The 25,106-nt window shown below is 42.7% G+C and overlaps 1 protein-coding gene across 3 annotated transcripts in view; it reads left to right on the top strand.

The window, feature by feature from the left end:
- Positions 1 to 23,589, top strand: part of LOC110494842 (uncharacterized) — a 289,407-nt gene extending 265,818 nt beyond the window's left edge. For all 3 annotated transcript variants that reach the window (XM_036950994.2, XM_090206547.1, XM_090206548.1), the window contains 4 exons: positions 5,054 to 5,185; positions 10,483 to 10,534; positions 16,736 to 18,149; positions 21,417 to 23,589. In XM_036950994.2, coding sequence (XP_036806889.1) covers positions 5,054 to 5,185; positions 10,483 to 10,534; positions 16,736 to 18,149; positions 21,417 to 21,573 — 1,755 coding nt within the window. In that variant the 3' untranslated portion in view covers positions 21,574 to 23,589. The remainder of the gene's footprint in view (positions 1 to 5,053; positions 5,186 to 10,482; positions 10,535 to 16,735; positions 18,150 to 21,416) is intronic.
- Positions 23,590 to 25,106: the final 1,517 nt, after the last annotated feature.

Genomic DNA, 25,106 nt, shown 5'->3' with positions numbered 1-25,106 from the left:
CACTAGTTATTTTGCTGGACTCCATAGTACCCCCACTAGTTATTTTGCTGGACTCCATAGTACCCCCACTAGTTATTCTGCCGGACTCCATACCGGACTCCATTTACTGTTTATTTTGTTTGGTTGGTTCTAGTTCTAACTGATGTACAGTCGTGGCCAAAAGTTTTGAGAATGACACAAATATTCATTTTCACAAAGTCTGCTGCCTCAGTTTGTATGATGGCAATTTGCATATCCTGTCTAGGACACAAGTTCAGCTAGTGGAACCCCCCCACAACATTCCGCTGAAAAGGCAGCACGGGAAATTCAAAAATATTTTTTTGAAATATGTAGCTTTCACATATTAACAAGTCCAATACAGCAAATGAAAGATAAACATCTTAATCTACCCATCGTGTCCGATTTAAAAAATGCTTTACAGCGGAAACACAACATATGATTATGTTAGATCACCACCAAATCCAAAAAACACAGCCATTTTTCCCAGCCAAAGATAGTCACAAAAGCAGAAATAGAGATAAAATGAATCACTAACCTTTGATAATCTTTATCAGATGACACTCATAGGACATAATGTTACACGATATATTTATGTTTTGTTCGATAATGTGCATATTTATATCCACAAATCTCGGTTTACATTGGTGCCATGTTCAGATATGCCTCCAAAATATCCGGAGTAATTACAGAGAGCCACGTCATATAACAAAAATACTCATCATAAACTTTGATGAAAGATACATGTTTTACATATAATTAAAGATACACTTGTTCTTAATGCAACCGCTGTGTCAGTTAGGAAAAAGCATACCATGCAATAGTCTGTGACGGCGCTCAAAAGTACACAACATTTCTCCGCCATGTTGGAGTCAACAGAAATTACATCATAAATATTCCCTTACCTTTGATGATCTTTCATCAGAATGCAGTGCCAGGAATCCTAGTTCTGTAATAAATCGTTGTTTTGTTCGATAATGTCCATTAAAAGTGTCCAATTAGCTACTTTTGCTAGCACGTTTAGTTCACATGTCCAAACGCTGGCGCCTGTCCAGGCGAACTCGGACGAAAACTTTAAAAAGTTATATTCCAGGTCGAATAAACTGGTCAAACTAAGTAGAGAATCAATCTTCAGGATGTTGTTATCATATACAGTGGGGCAAAAAAGTATTTAGTCAGCCACCAATTGTGCAAGTTCTCCCACTTAAAAAGATGAGAGAGGCCTGTAATTTTCATCATAGGTACACTTCAACTATGACAGACAAAATGAGGAAAAAAATCCAGAAAATCACATTATAGGATTTTTTATGAATGTATTTGCAAATTATGGTGGTAAATAAGTATTTGGTCAATAACAAAAGTTTATCTCAATACTTTGTTATATACCCTTTGTTGGCAATGACAGAGGTCAAATGTTTTCTTTAAGTCTTCACAAGGTTTTCACAAACTGTTGCTGGTATTTTGGCCCATTCCTCAATGCAGATCTCCTCTAGAGCAGTGATGTTTTGGGGCTGTTGCTGGGCAACACGGACTTTCAACTCCCTCCAAAGATTTTCTATGGAGTTTCTATGGAGGACCATGAAATACTTCTTACGAAGCCACTCCTTCGTTGCCCGGGCGGTGTGTTTGGGATCATTGTCATGCTGAAAGGCCCAGCCACGTTTCATCTTCAATGCCCTTGCTGAAGGGAGGAAGTTTTCACTCAAAATCTCACGATACATGGCCCCATTCATTCTTTCCTTTACACAGATCAGTGTCCTGGTCCCTTTGCAGAAAAACAGCCCCAAAGCATGATGTTTCCACCCCCATGCTTCACAGTAGGTATGGTGTTCTTTGGATGCAACTCAGCATTCTTTGTCCTCCAAACACGATGAGTTGAGTTTTTACCAAAAAGTTATATTTTGGTTTCATCTGACCATATGACATTCTCCCAATCTTCTTCTGGATCATCCAAATGCTCTCTAGCAAACTTCAGACGGGCCTGGACATGTACTGGCTTAAGCAGGAGTCCCTGGCGGCGTAGTGTGTTACTGATGGTAGGCTTTATTACTTTGGTCCCAGCTCTCTGCAGGTCATTCACTAGGTCCCTCAGTGTGGTTCTGGGATTTTTGCTCACCGTTCTTGTGATAATTTTGACCCCACGGGGTGAGATCTTGAGTGGAGCCCCAGATCGAGGGAGATTATCAGTGGTCTTGTATGTCTTCCATTTCCTAATAATTGCTCCCACAGTTGATTTCTTCATACCAAGCTGCTTACCTATTGCAGATTCAGTCTTCCCAGCCTGGTGCAGGTCTACAATTTTGCTTCTGGTGTCCTTTGACAGCTCTTTGGTCTTGGCCATAGTGGAGTTTGGAGTGTGACTGTTTGAGGTTGTGGACAGGTGTCTTTTATACTGATAACAAGTTCAAACAGGTGCCATTAATACAGGTAACGAGTGGAGGACAGAGGAGCCTCTTAAAGAAGAAGTTACAGGTCTGTGAGAGCCAGAAATCTTGCTTGTTTGTAGGTGACCAAATACTTATTTTCCACCATCATTTGCAAATAAATTCATCACAAATCCTACAATGTGATTTTCTGGATTTTTTTCCTCATTTTGTCTGTCATAGTTGAAGTGTACCTATGATGAAAATTACAGGCCTCTCTCATCTTTTTAAGTGGGAGAACTTGCACAATTGGTGGCTGACTAAATACTATTTTGCCCCACTGTATATCCAATAACGTTCCAACCGGAGCATTCGTTTTTGCCTACAGAGTAATGGAACGCATGGCGATATCATGAGTAATGCGCCTGACCAGGAACTGGCATTCTGCCAGACCACTGACTCAAATATCTGCCATCCGGCCCCACATCACACTAGAGGCTTCATTCCACATTCTACTGACTGTTGACATCTAGTGGAAGGCGTGGAAAGTAAGAAAATATCCATATCTTACTGGGATGTGAATAGACGATGAGTTTAACATCAACCAGCCCCAGAATTTCCACTTCCTGTTTGGAAGTTTGACTGCCATATGAGTTCTGTTATACTCACAGACATAATTCAAACAGTTTTAGAAACGTCAGAGTGTTTTCTATCCAATAGTAATAATAATATGCATATATTAGCAATCTAGGACAGAGTAGGATGCATTTCACTATGGGCATGCAATTCATCCAAAGTGAAAATGCTGCCCCCTATCCCAAAAAGATATACTCCAGAATGGTATGAAGAGTGATCAGATGAATTGCAATTAATTGCAAAGTCCCTCTTTGCCATTCAAATGAACTGAATGCCATTTTCACTGCATTTCAGCCCTGCCACAAAAGGACCAGCTGACATCATGTCAGTGATTCTCTCGTTAACACAGGTGTGAGTGTTTTGCGAGGACAAGGCTGGAGATCACTCTGTCATGCTGATTGAGTTCGAATAACAGATTGGAAGCTTCAAAAGGAGGGTGGTGCTTGGAATCATTGTTTTTTCTCTGTCAATCATGGTTACCTGCAAGGAAACACGTGCCGTCATCATTGCTTTGCACAAAAAGGGCTTCACAGGCAAGGATATTGCTGCCAGTAAGATTGCACCTAAATCAACCATTTATCGGATCATCAAGAACTTCAAGGAGAGCGGTTCAATTGTTGTGAAGAAGGCTTCAGGGCGCCCAAGAAAGTCCAGCAAGCGCCAGGACTGTCTCCTAAAGTTGATTCAGCTGCGGGATTGGGGCACCACCAGTACAGAGCTTGCTCAGGAATGGCAGCAGGCAGGTGTGAGTGCATCTGCACGCACAGTGAGGCAAAGACTTTGGAGGATGGCCTGGTGTCAAGAAGGGCAGCAAAGAAGCCCCTTCTCTCCAGGAAAAACATCAGGGACAGACTGATATTCTGCAAAAGGTACAGGGTTTGGACTGCTGAGGACTGGGGTAAAGTCATTTTCTCTGATTGTTAGGGGTATCCGGAAAAAAGCTTGTCCAGAGAAGACAAGGTGAGCGCTACAGTAAAGCATCCTGAGACCATTCATGTGTGGGGTTGCTTCTCAGCCAAGGGAGTGGGCTCACTCACAATTTTGCCTAAGAACACAGCCATGAATAAAGAATGGTACCAACACATCTTCCGAGAGCAACTTCTCCCAACCGTCCAGGAACAGTTTGGTGACGAACAATGCCTTTTCCAGCATGATGGAGCACCTTGCCATAAGGCAAAAGTGATAACTAAGTGGCTCGGGGAACAAAACATTGAGATTTTGGGTCCATGGCCAGGAAACTCCCCAGACCTTAATCCCATTGAGAACTTGTGGTCAATCCTCAAGAGGCGGCTGGACAAACAAAATCAAATCAAAGTTTATTTGTCACGTGCACCGAATACAACAGGTGTAGACCTTACAGTGAAATGCTTACTTACAGGCTCTAACCAATAGTGCAAAAAAGGTGTTATGTGAACAATAGGTAAGTAAAGAAATAAAATAACAGAAAAAAGACAGGCCATATACAGTAGCGAGGCTATAAAAGTAGCGAGGCTACATACAGACACCGGTTAGTCAGGCTGATTGAGGTAGTATGTCCATGTAGATATGGTTAAAGTGACTATGCATATATGATTAACAGAGAGTAGCAGTAGCGTAAAAGAGGGGTTGGCGGGTGGTGGGTGGCGTAACACAATGCAGATTTGCCCGGTTAGCCAATGTGCGGGAACACTGGTTGGTCAGCCCACAACCCACAAATTCTGACAAACTCCAAGCATTGATTAGGCAAGAATGGGCTGCCATCATTCAGGATGTGGCCCAGAAGTTAATTGACAGCATGCCAGGGTGGATTGCAGAGGTCTTGAAAAAGAAGGGTCAACACTGCAAATATTGACTCTTTGCATCAACTTCATGTAATTGTCAATAAAATGCTTTTAACTATACTTCAGTATTCCATAGTACCATCTGACAAAAATATCTAAAGACACTGAAGCAGCAAACTTTGTGGAAATTAATATTTGTGTCATTCTTAACTTTTGGCCACGACTGTATACTGTGACTTTGGGGTGCCAGGTTGGTTGTAGTTATAACTGCTGTATACTGTGCCTTTGGGTTGCCAGGTTGTGGGTTCCTCCATGCAGCTGATCGGAGAGCACCAGGCAGAGGACAGGCAGCTCATCTCTGATCTGGTGCTGACTAAGATGAACCAGGCTCAGCCAAGGACGGCCACTCACTCTCCTGTCCAGAAACCGGTAAGGAAGCTATCACTGTCCTGTCCAGAGACCGGTAAGGAAGCTATCACTGTCCTGTCCAGAGACCGGTAAGGAAGCTATCACTGTCCTGTCCAGAGACCGGTAAGGAAGCTATCACTGTCCTGTCCAGAGACCGGTAAGGAAGCTATCACTGTCCTGTCCAGGGGACGGTAAGGAAGCTATCACTGTCCTGTCTAGAGATCGGTAAGGAAGCTATCACTGTCCTGTCCAGAGACCGGTAAGGAAGCTATCACTGTCCTGTCCAGAGACCGGTAAGGAAGCTATCACTGTCCTGTCTAGAGACAGGTAAGGAAGCTATCACTGTCCTGTCCAGGGACCGGTAAGGAAGCTATCACTGTCCTGTCCAGAGACCGGTAAGGAAGCTATCACTGTCCTTTCCAGAGATCGGTAAGGAAGCTATCACTGTCCTGTCCAGAGACTGGTCAGGAAGCTATCACTGTCCTGTCCAGAAATCGGTAAGGAAGCTATCACTGTCCTGTCCAGAGACCGGTAAGGAAGCTATCATTGTCCTGTCCAGAGACCGATAAGGAAGCAATCACTACTGTGTATCTGCATCCCTCAGTAGACACTATATCTGAGTTGCAGGTTAAAGATGTGAGGAGTGAAATGGAGATGAAGTTTGATCTTTGCTGTCATGTTGTTTTCAGAACAGTTTGTCTTTGCTCACGGCACCCCCTGGTGGGGAGACTCATTATCAGTCCTTCCTCATTGCACATTCTGTCATGTTTGTCTATATATGTCAACAGCCTTATATGTTACAGTTTTTCTCAATTGCTTGAGCACATTTGTCCACTCAGAATTCACTTTTTGAAAACTATTAACACGCAGCCCCAAACTGAAACACAGTGGCCAAAATAACCCACTTAATTTGCAAAATGCATTACACCCCTATAGTCGATGTCTGGACTCCCGCAAAAATCAAATTAGCATAATACAACAATTCCCATAAAAATCTGTCAGTTTAAGCTAGAGATATTTGTTTTTTTAATTGGATGTGTCTCAATCCACCACATCTGCCGATGTCACACTTCCACGGTAAAAGTTGTGTTTGTCAGACCATGAGACATCCCACAAAATCGTCTGTAGCGTCCGAATGGTTTGGCCTACATTTTGCTATAAGACCCCTACAAGCGTGTGAAGTTGGTACAGCCGATCTGCCAACTTCTGTCTGTACAGAAGATGAACAGTTTGAGCTACACCAGTTTGAGCTTTTCCCTCTATGGAAAGGTGAGACTCTCACAAACACATCGTTTTTTTTTGCTCTTGGATGCCCACAGGCCTCACAACACTCATCTGAAGGTCCCCAAGTACCAGTTGAATAAAATTAATGGAAGTATACAGTGCCTTCGGAAAGTTTTCAGACCCCTTGACTTTTTCCATGTTTTGTTACGTTACAGCCTTATTCTAAAATTGATGAGGGGAAAAAACGATTTACTCAATCTACACACAATACCCTATAATGACAAAGCAAAAACTGATTTTTTTAAATGTTTGCTAATTTATAAAATAAACAAACCCGGAAATATTCCATTTACATAAGTATTCAGACCCTTTACTGAGTACTTTGATGAATCACCTTTGGCAGCAAATACAGCATCGGGTCTTCTTGGGTATGACGCTACAAGCTTGGCACACCTGTATTTGGGGAGTTTCTCCCATTATCTCAAGCTCTGTCAGGTTGGATGGGGAGCTTTACTGCACAGCTATTCAGGTCTCTCCTGAAATGTCCGGGCTTTGGCTGGGCCACTCAGGACATTCAGAGACTTGTCCCGAAAGCACCCCTGTGGTGTCTTGGCTGTGTGCTTAGGGTTGTTGTCCTGTTGGAAGGTGAACATTCGCCTCCGTTCATCTTTGCCTCGATCCTGACTAGTCTCCCAGTCACCGCCACTGAAAAACGTCCCCACAGCATGATGCTTCCACCACCATGTTTCACTGTAGGGATGGTGCCAGATTTCCTCCAGATGTGACGCTTGGCATTCAGGCCAAATAGTTCAATCTTGGTTTCATCAGACCAGAGAATCTTGCTTCTCATGGTCTGAGAGTCCTTTAGGTGCCTTTTGGCAAACTCCAAGTGGGCTGTCATGGGCCTTTTACTGAGGAGTGGCTTCCGTCTGGCCACTCTACCATAAAGGCCTAATTGGTGGAGTGCTGCAGAGATGTTTGTCCTTCTGGAAAGTTTTCCCATCTCCACAGAGGAACTCTAGAGCTTTGTCAAAGTGACCATGATCACCTCTCTGACCAAGGCCCTTCTCCCCCGAATGCTCAGTTTGGCTGAGCGGACAGCTTTAGGAAGAATCTTGGTGGTTCCAAACTTCTTCCATTTAAGATTGATGGAGAACACTGTTCTTGGGGACCTTCAATGCTGCAGATATTTAGTACCCTTCATGGCTTGGTTTTTGCTCTGACATGCACTGTCAACTGTGGGACCTTATATAGACCGATGTGTGCCTTTCAAAATCATGTCCAATCAATTAAATGTATGACAGGTGGACTCCAATCAAGTTGAAGTTGATACTCAATCTGAATACTTATGTAAATAAGGTATTTTTGTTTTTAAATTGAATCGATTTGCCAAAATTTCTAAAAACCTCTTTCTCTTTTGTCATTATGGGGTATTGTGTGTAGATTGATGAGGATTTTTTATTTTATTTAATCCATTTTAGAATAAAACTGTAACACAACAAAATGTTGAAAATAATCAAGGGGTCTGAATACTTTCTGAAGGCACTGTATATGTATATGGATACTGTTGAGTGCCAAACAAATTGGGTTAAATACATGTAAAAAAAAAACGAACAAATGTTTCTTGGTCTTTCTTATATCTCTCAGATATAGGAATATATATAACATATAATATGTAGCGAATATAAGCTATTCCCTGTGTTTGTATGGGCTAATAGCAGTAAGGCCCCAAAAATGTTTTCATCAAATATATACAGTACCAGTCAAAAGTGTGGACACACCTACTCATTCAAGGGTTTTTCTTTATTTGTACTATCTTCTACATTGTAAAATAATTGTGAAGACATAAAAACTATGAAATAACACATATGCAATCATGTAGTAACCAAAATATTGGTAAACCCTTTGCCTTGATGACAGCTTTGCACACTCGTGGCATTCTCTCAACCAGCTTCACATGGAATGCTTTTACAACAGTATTGAAGGAGTTCACACATATGCTAAACACTTGTTGGCTGCTTTTCCTTCACTCTGCGGTCCAACTGATCCCAAACCATCTCAATTGGGTTGATGTTGGGTGATTGTGGAGGTCAGGTCATCTGAGGCAAAACTCCATTACTCTCTTTCTTGGTCAAATAGCCCTTACACAGCCTGAAGGTGTGTTGTGTCATTGTCTTCTTGAAAAACAAATTATAGTCACACTAAGAATAAACCAGATGGGATGGCGTATCACTGCAGAATGCTGTGGTAGCCATGCTGGTTAAGTGTGCCTTACATTCTAAATAAATCACAGACAGTGTCACCAGCAAAGCATCCACACACAATCACACCTTCTCCTCCATGCTTCACGGTTGGAACCACACATGCAGAGATCATCCGTTCACCTACTCTACATCTCACAAAGACATGGTGGTTGGAACCAAAAATCTCAAATTTGGACTCATCAGACCAAAGGACCGATTTCCACCGGTCTAATGTCCATTGCTCGTGTTTCTTGAGAGGTTGAGATGTGTCTGTCACTAGAACTAGACATTTTCCAGATTGACTGACCTTCATGTCTTAAAGTGATGATGGACTGTTTCTCTTTGGTTATTTGAGCTGTTCTTGACCAAATATGGACTTGGTCTTTTACCAAATAGGGCTATATTCTGTATACCACCCCTACCTTGGTACAACCAACTGATTGACTCAAACAAATTTAAGAAGGATAGAAATTCCACAAATTAACTTCTAACAAGGCACATCTGTTAATTGAAATGCTTCCAGGTGACTATCTCATGAAACTGGCTGAGAAAATGTCAAGAATGTGCAAAGCTGTCATCAAGGCAAAGGGTGTCTACTTTGAAGAATTTCAAATATAAATTATTTTTTGATTTGTTAAACACTCTTTTGGTAACCTACATGTGTTATTTCATAGTTTTGATGTCTTCACTATTATTCTACAATGTAGAAAATTATGAAAAAAATAAGAAAACCCCTTGAATGAGTAGGTGTGTCCAAACTTTTGACTGGTACTGTATGTATATATATATTTATACATATATATATATATATTCAAACAGCTAAATTATCCTTGGTATGACCTTATTAAAACAATTTCATATAGCTTAGTATATAATTACAGTATGTACCATAATAGGTAAAAATATTATCACAGCATGGGCTATATTATTTTTTCCAAAAATGATTTGACCAAAGATGACCAATGCAGAAAGAATGTCACTAAAGAGCATGAATATCCAGAAACAAAAGGCTTTTCTTGAACTTTTTCCATTTGAACTTAGAGCTGAACTTTCTTCCTCTATGGGCCCCTCTATCTCTCCTTTGTCCTTGCCCTTGGCCTCTTACTTGGTCCATTCTTGCAAAAAGAAATTCAGAGGTGGCCTCTTTTATGCATGAATAAGGTCTAATTGAACAATAAGTTTTGCACATGAAGAGAAGAAGAGCTTCACATTCATGGGAGTAATTTGTATCAGCTTTTGCATTTGCATTGTGTGTGAAAGCAATGAGAAATTGCTTACACTTTAGCTAAAAATAATACTGTTGTGCTCATTAGGTTCTGATGGGGATCAAGTGGACCCCAGTTCATTAAAAGTGTCTTAGCAATCCAGAAAAACTTAAATATGTGTTACAGCTGTCACAGACCTGTATTGTACTGCTGATTATGTTGCTGATACCTGAGCTATTCCACCATGTAACCATGCCCGTGCTACCTGTTACCTGAGCTATTCCACCATGTAACTATACCCGTGCTACCTGATACCTGAGCTATTCCACCATGTAACTATGCCCGTGCTACCTGATACCTGAGCTATTCCACCATGTAACTATGCCCGTGCTACCTGATACTTGAGCTATTCCACCATGTAACTATACCCGTGCTACCTGATACCTGAGCTATTCCACCATGTAACTATGCCCATGCTACCTGATACCTGAGCTATTCCACCATGTAACTATACCCATGCTACCTGATACCTGAGCTATTCCACCATGTAACTATGCCCGTGCTACCTGATACCTGAGCTATTCCACCATGTAACTAGGCCCGTGCTACCTGTCATGATGTATGTCTATGTCTCTGTCTGTTTCAGAGGGAAGTGGCAGAGCCAACCAAGAACCCCGGACAGTGGCGCCAATCTCAAGGTTGTTTACATTACATCCTAGACCGTAATGGTGTTACTGTAGAAACCAGTCAGGTTCAGGCCAAGTGATTGGCCAGTTAGAAATCTCAGGCTGGCCTCCTGAGTGGCACAGTGGTCAAATTAACTGCATCGCAGTGCTTGAGGCATCACTACAGACCCGGGTTTGATCCCAGGCTGGCCATGACCGGGAGACCCATGAGGCGGCGCACAATTGGCCCAGCGTCGCCCTGGTTAGGCGATGGTTTGGCCGGCTGGGATGTCCTTGTCCTGTCGGGCTCTAGCGACTCCTTGCGGCGGGCCAGACGCATGCAAGCTGACTTCAGTCACCAGGTGTACGTGTTTCCTGCGACACATTGGTAAGCTGGCTTGCGGTTTAAGCGAGGAGTGTGTAAAGAAGTAGTGCGGCTTGGCAGGGTCGTGTTTCGGAGGACGCACGCAAAAGTGCACTGTATACTGTATGTAACTGTTATGAATTTTGTATTGTCAATTTGTTGTCTACTGTATTAAAACCACCACTTTAAACATGTACATGTTACTGCAACAAAATGTAGAAAGAGATCAAGCAAATCAGCTCCTGTGGATTTTTTTGCATAACTTTTTTGCAATTGAAATGTTTCAAATGGAAAAAAGAGTGAGTGGAGGGACATTATTCTCAACTATCTTTTTAGCAGTGAATAAAGGACTTCCTAGTGGAACTTGAGGTATTTTCAGAAACCATTCTTTCAAACAGATGGCCAGCTGAGGAAAAATGGTTATCAAAAATACCACAAATGGGGGGGGGGGGGGGGGGGGGGTTTATTTATCAAAGATTTGACCACTTTCAAGAATTGAACTGAATTTCCACCACTCTCAGATACACAATTCAATCTGTCAATCTAGCCTTAGCCCAAGCTAAATTTCTTACCTTAATCTCTTATATGGATCATGCTTATCTACATGTCTTAAATTAATGACGGACTGTCGTTTCTCTTTGCTTATTTGAGCTGTTCTTGCCATAATTCCACAAATGTACTTTTATGAAGGCACACCTGTTAATAATTTAAATGCGTTCCAGATGACTACCTCATGAAGCTGGTTGAGAGAATGCCAAGAGTGTGCAAAGCTGTCATCAAGGCAAAGGGTGGCTGTTTGAAGAATCTCAAATATAAAATATATTTTGATTTGTGTAACACTTTTTTGGTTGCTACATGATTCCATATGTGTTATTTCATAGTTTTGAAGTCTTCACTATTATTCTACAATGTGGTAAAACTTTTTACTGGTAGTGTACATAGTACAGTAATACATACAATAATACGTAGTACCGTAATACATTAATTAATACAAAGTACAGTAAAACATAGTACAGTACAACGGCTGGCCATGCCTTCCTCCTGGCTACTCCAACCTCGGCCAACAGCTCCACCCCCCCCCCCCCCCGCAGCTACTCGCCCAAGCCTCTCCAGGTTCTCCTTTACCCAGATCCAGATAGCAGATGTTCTGAAAGAGCTGCAAAACCTGGACCCGTACAAATCAGCTGGGCTTGACAATCTGGACCCTCTATTACTGAAACTATCCGCCGCCATTGTCGCAACCCCTATTACCAGCCTGTTCAACCTCTCTTTCATATCGTCTGAGATCCCCAAGGATTGGAAAGCTGTCGCAGTCATCCCCCTCTTCAAAGGGGGAGACACCCTGGACCCAAACTGTTACAGACCTATATCCATCCTGCCCAGCCTATCTAAGGTCTTCGAAAGCCAAGTCAACAAACAGGTCACTGACCATCTCGAATCCCACCGTACCTTCTCCGCTGTGCAATCTGGTTTCCGAGCCGGTCACGGGTGCACCTCAGCAACGCTCAAGGTACTAAACGATATCATAACCGGCATCGATAAAAGACAGTACTGTGCAGCCGTCTTCATCGACCTTGCCAAGGCTTTCGACTCTGTCAATCACCATATTCTTATCGGCAGACTCAGTAGCCTCTGTGTTTCTGATGACTGCCTTGCCTGTTTCACCAACTAATTTGCAGACAGAGTTCAGTGTGTCAAATCGGAGGGCATGCTGTCCGGTCCTCTGGCAGTCTCTATGGGGGTGTCACAGGGTTCAATTCTCGGGCCGACTCTTTTCTCTGTATATATCAATGATGTTGCTCTTGCTGCGGGCGATTCCCTGATCCACCTCTACACAGACGACACCATTCTGTATACTTCCGGCCCGTCCTTGGACACTGTGCTATCTAACCTCCAAACGAGCTTCAATGCCATACAACACTCCTTCCGTGGCCTCCAACTGCTCTTAAACGCTAGTAAAACCAAATGCATGCTTTTCAACCGTTCGCTGCCTGCACCCGCACGCCCGACTAGCATCACCACCCTGGATGGTTCCGACCTAGAATATGTGGACATCTATAAGTACCTAGGTGTCTGGCTAGACTGTAAACTCTCCTTCCAGACTCATATCAAACATCTCCAATCTAAAATCAAATCTAGAGTCGGCTTTCTATTCCGCAACAAAGCCTCCTTCACTCACGCCGCCAAACTTACCCTAGTAAAACTGACTATCCTACCGATCCTCGACTTCGGCGATGTCATCTACAAAATAGCTTCCAATACTCTACTCAGCAAACTGGATGCAGTTTATCACAGTGCCATCCGTTTTGTTACTAAAGCACCTTATACCACCCACCACTGCGACATGTATGCTCTAGTCGGCTGGCCCTCGCTACATATTCGTCGCCAGACCCACTGGCTCCAGGTCATCTACAAGTCCATGCTAGGTAAAGCTCTGCCTTATCTCAGTTCACTGGTCACGATGGCAACACCCACCCGTAGCACGCGCTCCAGCAGGTGTATCTCACTGATCATCCCTAAAGCCAACACGTCATTTGGCCGCCTATCGTTCAAGTTTTCTGCTGCCTGTGACTGGAACGAATTGCAAAAATCGCTGAAGTTGGAGACTTTTATCTCCCTCACCAACTTCAAACATCTGCTATCTGAGCAGCTAACCGATCGCTGCAGCTGTACATAGTCTATCGGTAAATAGCCCACCCAATTTTACCTACCTCATCCCCATACTGTTTATATTTATTTACTTTTCTGCTCTTTTGCACACCAATATCTCTACCTGTACATGACCATCTGATCATTTATCACTCCAGTGTTAATCTGCAAAATTGTAATTATATAGACTCTCTTTTTTTTCTACTGTGTTATTGACTTGTTAATTGTTTACTCCATGTGTAACTAACTCTGTGTTGTCTGTTCACACTGCTATGCTTTATCTTGGCCAGGTCGCAGTTGTAAATGAGAACTTGTTCTCAACTAGCCTACCTGGTTAAATAAAGGTGAAATAAAAAAATAAAAAAATAAAGTTAAACACAATATAATACATAGTACAGTAATACATAGTACAGTAGTACATACAACAATACATTGTACTGTAACACATAGTACAGTAATACATAGTACATTTATATATAAAGTAATACATAGTACAGTTAAACATAGTAGAGTAATACATATAATAATACATAGTACCGTAATATGTAATAGATATTACAGTACAGTAATATATAGTACAGTAAAAAATAGTATGATAATAAATACAGTAATACATAGTACAGTAATACATAGTACAGTAATACATAAATTAACATATGGTACAGAAATTAATAGTAGAGAAATACATACAATAATACGTAGTACAATACTACAATACGTAGTACAATAATTCTTATAGTAATACATAATACAGTAAAACAAACAGTAATACATACAGTAATTCATACTGTAGTAATACATAGTAGAGTAATACACACAATAGTAATACATACAGTAACACATAGTAGAGTAATACATACAGTAATACATAGTAAAGTAATACATACAGTAATACACAGTAGAGTAATACATACATAGTACTACATACAGTAATACAAAGTACAGTAATAAAGAGTACAGTAATACAAACATTAATACATACTACTAGTAATACATAGTACAATAATAAATACAGTCAAATATAGTGGTATATGGTAATACATAGTACCTTAGTACATACGTTAATTCATAGTACAGTAATATATATAATAATACATATTACTGTAATACGTGCAGTCATGCGTAGTACAACAATACATATTACATTACTACATACAGCAGTACATAGTACAGTAAAACATACAGTCGTGGCCAAAAGTTTTGAGAATGACACAAATATTAATTTCCACAAAGTTTGCTGCTTCAGTGTCTAGATATTTTTGTCAGATGTTACTATGGAATACTGAAGTATAATCACAAGCATTTCATAAGTGTCAAAGGCTTTTATTGATAATTACATGAAGTTGATGCAATATTTGTAGTGTTGACCCTTCTTTTTCAAGACCACTGCAATCCGCCCTGGCATGCTGTCAATTAACTTCTGGGCCACATCCTGACTGATGGCAGCCCATTCTTGCATAATCAATGCTTGGAGTTTGTCAGAATTTGTGGGGTTTTGTTTGTCCACCCGCCTCTTGAGGATTGACCACAAGTTCTCAATGGGATTGAGGTCTGGGGAGTTTCCTGGCCATGGTCCCAAAATCTCGATGTTTTGTTCCCCGAGCCACTTAGTTATCACTTTTGCCTTATGGCAAAGTGCTCCATCATGCTGGAAAAGGCATTGTTCGTCACCAAACTGTTCCTGGACGGTTGGGAGAAGTTGCTCTCGGAGGATGTGTTGATACCATTCTTTATTCGTGGCTGTGTTCTTAGGCAACACTGTGAGTGAGCCCACTCCCTTGGCTGAGAAGCAACCCCACACATGAATGGTCTCAGGATGCTTTACTGTTGGCATGACACAGGACTGATGGTAGCGTTCACCTTGTCTTCTCCGGACAAGATTTTTTACGGATGCCCCTAACAATCGGAAAGGGGATTCATCAGAGAAAATTACTTTACCCCAGTCCTCAGCAGTCCAATCCCTGTACCTTTTGCAGAATATCATTCTCCCTGATGTTTTTCCTGGAGAGAAGTGGCTTCTTTGCTGCCCTTCTTGACACCAGGCCATCCTCCAAAAGTCTAATTCATAGTACAGTAATACATAGTACAGTAATACATGCAGCAATATATTGTACAGTAATACATAGTGCAGTAATACATAGTGCATGGTAGTACATTGTATAGTAATAAATAGTACAGCAATACATAGTACAGTAATACATAGTACAGTAATGTAGACCACATATTATGCTCTGCTCCTTCATCTCAGTTGATGAGACATATTTTCAGATGAATTATAGTTTGATTCTCTGCTTGTGTTTATACATTGCAGACATAAATTGGAATATTACGGTATGTCTGTTCAACCTCCCCAAGTTCTCCCATGTCACCCCGCTCCTTGTACACTCTACTGGCTTCCAGTTGATGCTCTCATTCACTTTAGAACCTGTAGCTGCAATACTTTTTATATGAGTATACTACATATGGAATGTATAAAGATATAATCTACTACATATAGAACTACATAGAATACAACATATAGAAGAGGTTACATATACGATATTCAACACATTATCCCACATCTCCCTGCATAAAACCACATTATGTTTTTTCATGTATATGTTGGTGTAAATTATGTTTTAATGATGTCTTTAAGTCTTATTTGAGTCACAAGCAACCATTGGGATGTTTATGACATACATTGATGAACATAAGACTATTGATCCCATAGGGCAGGCTAACCACCATGTTGATCTGGTCAATCCTCCTGTTATGTTGATCCACACCACGACCTGCAGGCTCCCCCTGCTGGAGACCCCACAACCTGCAGGCTCCCCCTGCTGGAGACACCACAACCTGCAGGCTCCCCCTGCTGGAGACACCACAACCTGCAGGCTCCCCTTGCTGGAGACACCAGAACCTGCAGGCTGCCCCTGCTGGAGACACCAGAACCTGCAGGCTCCCCCTGCTGGAGATACCAGAACCTTCAGCCTCTAACCCTCTTAACCCTCCAACACATTGACTCTATTCCCTTGCTGAGACCAGTGATGTCTGCCTGTCTGTTTGCCTGTCTGTCTGCCTGTCTGCCTGTCTGTCTGCCTGTCTGTCTCCATACACTTGATTTAGAAAGATTTTAAACAAAAGCTTTTTGGTTTTTGTTAGGGTTTTTCTTTATTTTGTGTTTTGTATTGTATTTTCCAGTATGTATTATAACATGATACTGTTCTGTGTCCTACATTTAGGGGGTGCCGTGCAGGCCCAGCTCACTCAGCCACAGAGTGTGGAGCCTCCAGCAGAGTTGGCCCCCAAGGTGTCCCCTCCGCCAAAGCCAGCACCCCCTCTAGTTTTAAGAGCGGCCACCATCCCCATTCAAAAGCAAGCCTCCACTCCAGTGGCAAAACCATACTCTGCTCCAGTCTCTAGGCCAGCCCCTGCCCCAGTGCAAAAGCAATCCTCTTCCCCTCCACCAAAGCCACCCCCTCCTGCGGTGGTAAAGACGACCTCTGCTCAAGTACCAAAGCCTATCCCTTCCCCGGTGCAAAAGCCTGCTCCAGCTCCAGCTCCAGCCCTTGCCCCAGCCCATGTCTCAGCCCCAGTCCTATCCCCAAACCTGGCCACTGTATCAGTCCCTGCTCCTGTCTCAGCACCAGCTCCAGCCCCAGCCCGTGTCTCTGCCCCAGTCCTATCCCCAAACCTGGCCACTGTCTCAGTCCCTGCTCCTGTCTCACCCCCAGCACCAGCACCAGCTCCAGCCCCAGCCTGTGTCTCAGCCCCAGTCCTATCCCCAATCCTGGCCCCTGTCTCAGTCCCTGCCCCTGTCTCACCCCCAGCCCCAGCTGCTGCCCCTGTCTCAGCTCCAACCTCCAGCCTAGCACCCGCCTTACTCCCAGTCCTATCCCCGACCCCTTCTCCTGTCTCACCCCCAGTTCCACCCCCTGCCTCACACCCAACCCCTGCCCCCACTACACAGCAGCCCAAGCCCCAGCCTCAGGTGTCTCCATCAGCAGCCCCTCCCCCAGGAAAGCCAGCAGAGCTGCCCCCTCTGCCTCCCAAGCCCAAGCCTATACCTCCTGTACGCCGCAACTCCAAGCCCCTGATACAGCCCAAACCCCAGACCCCCCTTCCACCCCTTCCACCCCTTGGCCTGAAGCCCAGTCCTGATGCTGTGTTTTCATCCAGAGCGCCAGGCCAGTCCCTGTCCCCAAAGAGGTCCCCTGGGAGGGTGCAGTCCCCTTTCTTGCCCCAGTCTCCAGCTAAAGCTCAGCCACCAACGGTCATTTCCCCAGACTTTCACCCAGACCCTACCCCTATTATGATGCCCATGTCCTCCACTGGCACTGCCATGGCACCTGAGCCTGCTCCAGAGCCTACTCCAGTCTCAGTTTCAGCCTCATTCCCATCCCCATTCTCATCCCCAGTCTCAGCCTCATCCCCAGCTCCAGTCTCAGCCTCATCCCCAGCCCCAGTCTCAGCCCCAGTCTCAGCCCCAGTCTCAGCCTCATCCCCAGCTCCAGTCTCAGCCTCATTCGCAGCCCCAGTCTCAGCCCCAGTCTCAGCCTCATCCCCACTACCAGTCTCAGCCCCAGCCCCAGAATCAGCTAAAGCTGAACCTCTGGTTGAAGAACCACCAGCACCCAAGGGTCATCCACTGCTGAAGTAAGAGCTTTAGCTACATTAAACAAAAATGGTGACATGGTGATAATGTTGTCAGAGCCATTACCCTGATGTACTGTGTGTTTGTTCTAGTAAGCTTTAGGGTTAGATTTAAGGTCAGGTTTAATGTGATGTCTCTGCAGTAAGTCCCTGACCAGGTTAGCTTTAGGGTTTAAGGTCAGGATTAATGTGATGTCTCTGTCTCTGCAGTAAGTCCCTGACCAGGTTAGCTTTAGGGTTTAAGGTCAGGATTAATGTGATGTCTCTGTCTCTGCAGTAAGCCCCTGACCAGGTTAGCTTTAGGGTTTAAGGTCAGGATTAATGTGATGTCTCTGTCTCTGCAGTAAGTCCCTGACCAGGTTAGCTTAGGGTTAGGGTTCAAGGTCAGGTATAATGTGATGTCTCTGTCTCTGCAGTAAATCCCAGTCCCTAACCAGGTTAACTTTAGGGTTAGGGTTTAAGGTCAGGTTTAATGTGATGTCTCTGTCTTTGCAGCAAATCCCTGACCAGGTTAGCTTCAGGGTTTAAGGTCAGGTTTAACGTGATGTCTCTGTCTCAGCAGTAAATCTCAGTCCCTGACCAGGTTAGCTTCAGGGTTTAAGGTCAGGTTTAACGTGATGTCTCTGTCTCAGCAGTAAATCTCAGTCCCTGACCAGGTTTGCTTTAGGGTCCTCTATGGGCTCGATGTCCCTATACTGGGACGGTTGTTGATAACGTGCGCTAATGTGACTAGAATGACGTTGTAACAACAAACTTTCCAGGACATAGGCGTATCTTATATTGGCAGAAAGCTTCAATTCTTGTTAATCTAACTTCAGTGTCCAATTTACAGTAGCTATTACAGTGAAAACATACCATACTATTGTTTGAGGAGAGTGCAAAACAACAAAACACTTTAATCACGGCAACTGGTTTGATACATTCACCTCTGAAGGTAAATAATGTACTGACATTCAGTAATCTTGCTCTGATTTGTCATCTTGAGGGTCCCAGAAATAAAATGTAGCATAGTTTTGTTGATAAAATCTATTTTTATTTTCAAATGTAGGAACTGGGTTCTACAGTTTGAACCCCCTCTGGCTCCACAACCACCCCGCCCGGCCATCTATAGTTGAAGTCGGAAGTTTACTTACACTTAGGTTGGAGTCATTAAAACTCGTTTATCAACCACTCCACAAATTTCTTGATAATAACTATAGTTTTGGCAAGTCGGTTAGGACATCTACTTTGTGCATGACACAAGTAAGTTTTCCAACAATTGTTTACAGACAGATTATTTCACTTATAATTCACTGTATCACAATTCCAGTGGGTCAGAAGTTTACATACACTAAGTTGACTGCGCCTTTAAACAGCTTAGAAAATTCCAGAAAATTATGTCATGACTTTAGAAGCTTCTGATTTACATAATTTGAGTCAATTGGAGGTGTACCTGTGGATGTATTTAAAGGCCTACCTTCAAACTCAGTGCATCTTTGCTTAACATCATGGGAAAATCAAAAGAAATCAGCCAAAACCTCAGAAAAAAATGTAGACCTACACAAGTCTGGTTCATCATTGGGAGCAACTTTAAAACGCCTGAAGGCACCACGTTCATCTGTACAAACAATAGTACGCAAGTATAAACACCATGGGACCACGCAGCCGTCATACCACTCAGGAAGGAGACGCATTTTGTCTCTCAGAGATTAACGTACTTTGGTGCAAAAAGTGCAAATCAATTCCAGAACAACAGCAAAAGACCTTGTGAAGATGCTGGAGAAAACGGGTACAAAAGTATCTATATCCACAGTAAAGCGAGTCCTATATCGACATAACCTGAAAGGCCGCTCAGGAAGGAAGAAGCCACTGCTCCAAAACCGCCATAAAAAGTCAGACTACAGTTTGCAACTGCACATGGGGACAAAGGAGAAATGTCCTCTGGTTTGATGAAACAAAAATAAAACTGTTTGGCCATAATGACCATCGTAATGTTACAATGAAAAAGAGGGAGGCTTGCAAGCTGAAGAACACCATCCCAACTGTGAAGCACGGGGGTGGCAGCATCATGTTGTGGGGGTGCTTTGCTGCAGGAGGGACTGGTGCACTTCACAAAATAGATGACTTCATGAGGACGGAAAATTATGTGGATATATTGAAGCAACATCTCAAGACATCAGTCAGGAAGTTAAAGCTTGGTCGCAAATGGGTCTTCCAAATGGACAATGACCCCAAGCATACTTCCAAAGTTGTGGCAAAATGGCTTAAGGACAACAAAGTCAAGGTATTGGAGTGGCCATCACAAATCCCTGACCTCAATCCTATAGAACATTTGTGGGCAGAACTGAAAAAGCAAATGAGAGCAAGGAGGCCTACAAACCTGACTCAGTTACACCAGCTCTGTCAGGAGGAATGGGCCAAAATACCCAACTTATTGTGGGAAACTTGTTGAGGGCTACGTGAAACGTTTGACCCAAGTTAAACAATTTAAAGGCAATGCACCAAATACAAATTGAGTGTATGTAAACTTCTGACCCACTGGAAATGTGATGAAATAAGTAAAAGCTGAAATAAATCATTCTCTCTACTATTATTCTGATATTTCACATTCTTAAAATAAAGTGGTGATCCTAACTAATCTAAAACAGGGAATTTTTACTCTGATTAAATGTCAGGAATTGTGAAAAACTGAGTTTAAATGTGTTTGACTAAGGTGTATGTAAACTTCCAACTTCACCTGTAGATGTGTAAACGTCAGTGTATAAGCTAATGATCCATCATGTATGACATTCCTGGGAGTGTGTAAACTTAAATGTTGTATTACCATAGGATTCTTGTATGCTCTCTGTAGTTATGTAGTTGAAAATGTATCAATTGACAAATTCGGCACATTTGGGCAGACTTGATGCAAAATACTGTGAAACTATGCACACACCCCGCTAAATTGCGCAAAACTGCAGTATTATATTATGGCCTTTCTCTTGCATTTCAAAGATGATGAAAATAATAATAATAGAAAACGCATGTTTTTTTGTTTGTATTATCTTTTACCAGATCTAATGTGTTATATTCTCCTACATTCATTTCACATTTCCACAAACTTCAAAGTGTTTCCATTCAAAGGTTTAATGTGATGTCTCTGCGGTAAGTCCCAGTCTCTGACCAGGTTAGTTTAAAGTCAGGTTTAATGTGATGTCTCTGTCTCTGCAGTAAATACCAGTCCCTGGCCAGGTTAGGAGTTAAGGTTAGGAGTTATTGTTAGGGTTAACGGTATGTCTCTGTCTGTTTCAGTAAGTCCCAGTCCCTGACCAATGCATTCAGCGCGTTGGGAGATGCGTCGTTCTTCCGCTCCAGCTCGACCAGCTCCTCGGCGGGTGGAGAGGACGAAGCCAAGGCTGAGACCATCCGGAACATCCGCAAGTCCTTCGCCAGCCTATTCTCCGATTAGTCCTCTCCCACATGCTCTAGGATTGGCAGATGACTTCATTGACATAAACGTGACCCAGTCTGAGATTAACTGTGTGTAACTGTATAACTCCCAAGTCCCGCCTCCATCCCCTGCCTCTCTGTGTCTCTGAGGACTCAATTGGCAAGTTGAGTGTGATGATGTCAAAGTGCCAGCTACCTGTAACTACCTGTAGCTAGCTACCTGTGTGAAGCTTGGCCCTCGGTCAGTGTGTGAGGAGGAGGAGATATATATGATGGTCTAATGCATGAAGATGACGGCTCCATCAGTAGGTGTTGTGGAGCAGAATGGATGTTTGTGTTGAGTTGATGTTACCCATTGCCTCTAGATGTTGTAGCCTTAATGTGATGATGTGTTTTATTACAGATTCGTGACTGTGAGTGGTGACCCCTGACTCCTGTATCACCATTTGTACTTCCTGTGTAGTACAAATGTCTGCAGTACGTTCTTCATCATTAACAGTTGTTCAATAATAATACCTCTGTGGTGGCTGTTGACCACAGTCACTCATACATACAAGTATACCTTTCCTTTAATCAGTCAAACCTCTCCTTTAAGGTGTCAGACCCGTCCTTTAATCAGTCAGACGCCTCCTTTAGTCAGTCAGACCTCTCCTTTTATCAATCAGACCCCTCCTTTAATCAGTCAAACCTCTCCTTTAATCAGTCAAACCCCTCCTTTAATCTGTCATACCTCTATTTAATCAGTCAGACCGTTCCTTTAACTTGGTTAGACCCCTCCTTTAATCAGTCAGACCCCTCCTTTAGTCAGTCAGACCCCTCCTTTAATCAGTCAGACCCCTCCTTTAATCTGTCAAACCTCTCCTTTAATCAGTCAAACCTCTCCTTTAAGGTGTCAGACCCCTCCTTTAATCAGTCAGACCTCTCCTTTAATCAATCAGACCCCTCCTTTAATCTGTCAAAACTCTCCTTTAATCTGTCAAACCTCTATTTAATCAGTCAGACCGCTCCTTTAACTTGGTTAGACCCCTCCTTTAATCAGTCAGACCCCTCCTTTAATCAGTCAGACCCCTCCTTTAGTCAGTCAGACCCCTCCTTTAGTCAGTCAGACCCCTCCTTTAATCAGTCAGACCCCTCCTTTAGTCACTCAGACCCCTCCTTTAGTCAGTCAAACCTCTCCTTTAAGGTGTCAGACCCCTCCTTTAATCAGTCAGACCTCTCCTTTAATCAATCAGACCCCTCCTTTAATCTGTCGAAACTCTCCTTTAATCTGTCAAACCTCTATTTAATCAGTCAGATCGCTCCTTTAACTTGGTTAGACCCCTCCTTTAATCAGTCAGACCCCTCCTTTAGTCAGTCAGACCCCTCCTTTAGTCAGTCAGACCCCTCCTTTAATCAGTCAGACCCCTCCTTTAGTTACTCAGACCCCTCCTTTAGTCAGTCAGACCTCTCCTTTAGTCAGTCAGACCCCTCCTTTAATCAATCAGACCCCTTCTTTAATCTGTCAAACCTCTATTTAATCAGTCAGACCTATCCTTTAACTCAGTCAAACCTCTATTTAATCAGTCAGACCGCTCCTTTAACTTGGTTAGACCTCTCTTTTATGGTGCAAGACCTCTCCTTTAATCAGTCTGTCCTCTCCTTTAAGGTGTCAGTCATCTCCTTTAAGGTGTCAACACCAGAACCGGTCAGTTTCAATAACGTTTCAGATCATCTGTCCTGTAAACACCTTTGTGTCCAGCAGTTCTACCAACCTGTCAGCTTATATCAACTATATCAACAGCCATCTAACATGTTATATTGTTTAATTAATGGTTTGTAAATGTTGTATTGTACCGTTACTGTATGTGAGTCATCCAGGAGTTTATTTTGTAATAATGAATCATTGATAATGTATTGAAGGTTCCTGTACTGTTTTATTTGTCTGTATGCAGTACTGCCTTGCATGACCAATATGACCCAGTGACCCTTGGTACCATAGTAATGTTACCTGTACATAAATGTCAATAAATAAAGATGTGGTAAATCGTTCCACTAATGTATCTGTATTACTGACTCCTCCATTTACAATGACTAACTTGTTCTGTTATAAATGGATAAATGCAGCTGTTCTTTTTGTCCAGAAGGTGGTGGAAGGGACCATTAATGTGATATATTGTGGTAGATATCTCTACGACTGATATATTGTGGTAGATATCTCTATGACTGATATATTGTGGTAGATATCTCTATGACTGATATATTGTGGTAGATATCTCTACGATTGATATATTGTGGTAGATATCTCTATGACTGATATATTGTGGTAGATATCTCTATGACTGATATATTGTGGTAGATATCTCTACGACTGATATATTGTGGTAGATATCTCTATGACTGATATATTGTGGTAGATATCTCGATGACCGATATACTGTGGTAGATATCTCTTTCGGATGGGACGTTAAACAGGTGTCCTGACTCTGTGGTCACCAAAGGTCCCATGGCACTTATCGTAAGAGTAGGGTTGTTAACTCCGGTGTCCTGGCTAAATTCCCAAACTGGACTTGATACGATCCTGGCCACCTAATCATCCCCAGCTTACAATTGGCTCATTCATCCCTTCTCCCAATCACTGGCCACTTTAATAACTGGATCACCTGTCACTTTAAACAATGCCACTTTAAATAATGCCACTTGAATAATGTTTACATATCTTACATTACTCATATCATATGTATATACTGTATTTTATACCATCTATTGCACCTTGCCTATGCTGCTCGGCCATCGCTCATCCATATATGTATATATACATATTCTCATTCACCCCTTTAGATTTGTGTGTATTAGGTAGTTGTTGGGGAATTGTTAGATTACTTTTTAGATATTACTGCACTGTCGGAACTAGAAGCACAAGCGTATCGCTACACTCGCATTAACATCTGCTAACCATGTGTATGTGACCAATACAATTTGATTTGAAGAGCCCTCACTGCTGCTTGATCAACCTATTTTTCCAACTTAATTGAGGAGAATAAGAAAAATCCGAAATGTATTTTTGATACTGTTGCAAAGCTAACTAAAAAGCAACATTCCCCAAGAGAGGATGGCTTTCTCTTCAGCAGTGATGAATTCATGAACTTCTTTGACGAAAAGATCATGATCATCAGAAAACAAATGATGGACTCCTCTTTGAATCTGTCTTTCTCCTGTCTATAACCCTAACCCCCCCTAACCTAACCCTAACCCCCCTAACCCCAACCCCCCTAACCCCTAACTCCCCTAACCCTAACACTAAACCTAACCCAAATGACGGACTCCTCTTTGAATCTGTCTATTTCTCTTGTCTATAACCCTAACCCCCCCTAACCTAACCCTAACCCTAACCCTAAACCTAACCCAAATGATGGACTCCTCTTTGAATCTGTCTTTCTCCTGTCTATAACCCTAACCCCCCCTAACCTAACCTTAACCCTAACGCTAACCCTAACCTAACCCAAATGACGGACTCCTCTTTGAATCTGTCTTTCTCCTGTCTATAACCCTAACCCCTAACCGTAACCCCTAACC

This window comes from Oncorhynchus mykiss, chromosome 17 (genome assembly GCF_057628025.1).
Source record: "Oncorhynchus mykiss isolate SJ-2025 chromosome 17, ASM5762802v1, whole genome shotgun sequence".
NCBI classification, from domain to species: domain Eukaryota; kingdom Metazoa; phylum Chordata; class Actinopteri; order Salmoniformes; family Salmonidae; genus Oncorhynchus; species Oncorhynchus mykiss.
The sequence above is the reverse complement of the archived record's forward strand: the minus strand, read 5'-3'. Positions and strand labels throughout refer to the sequence as shown.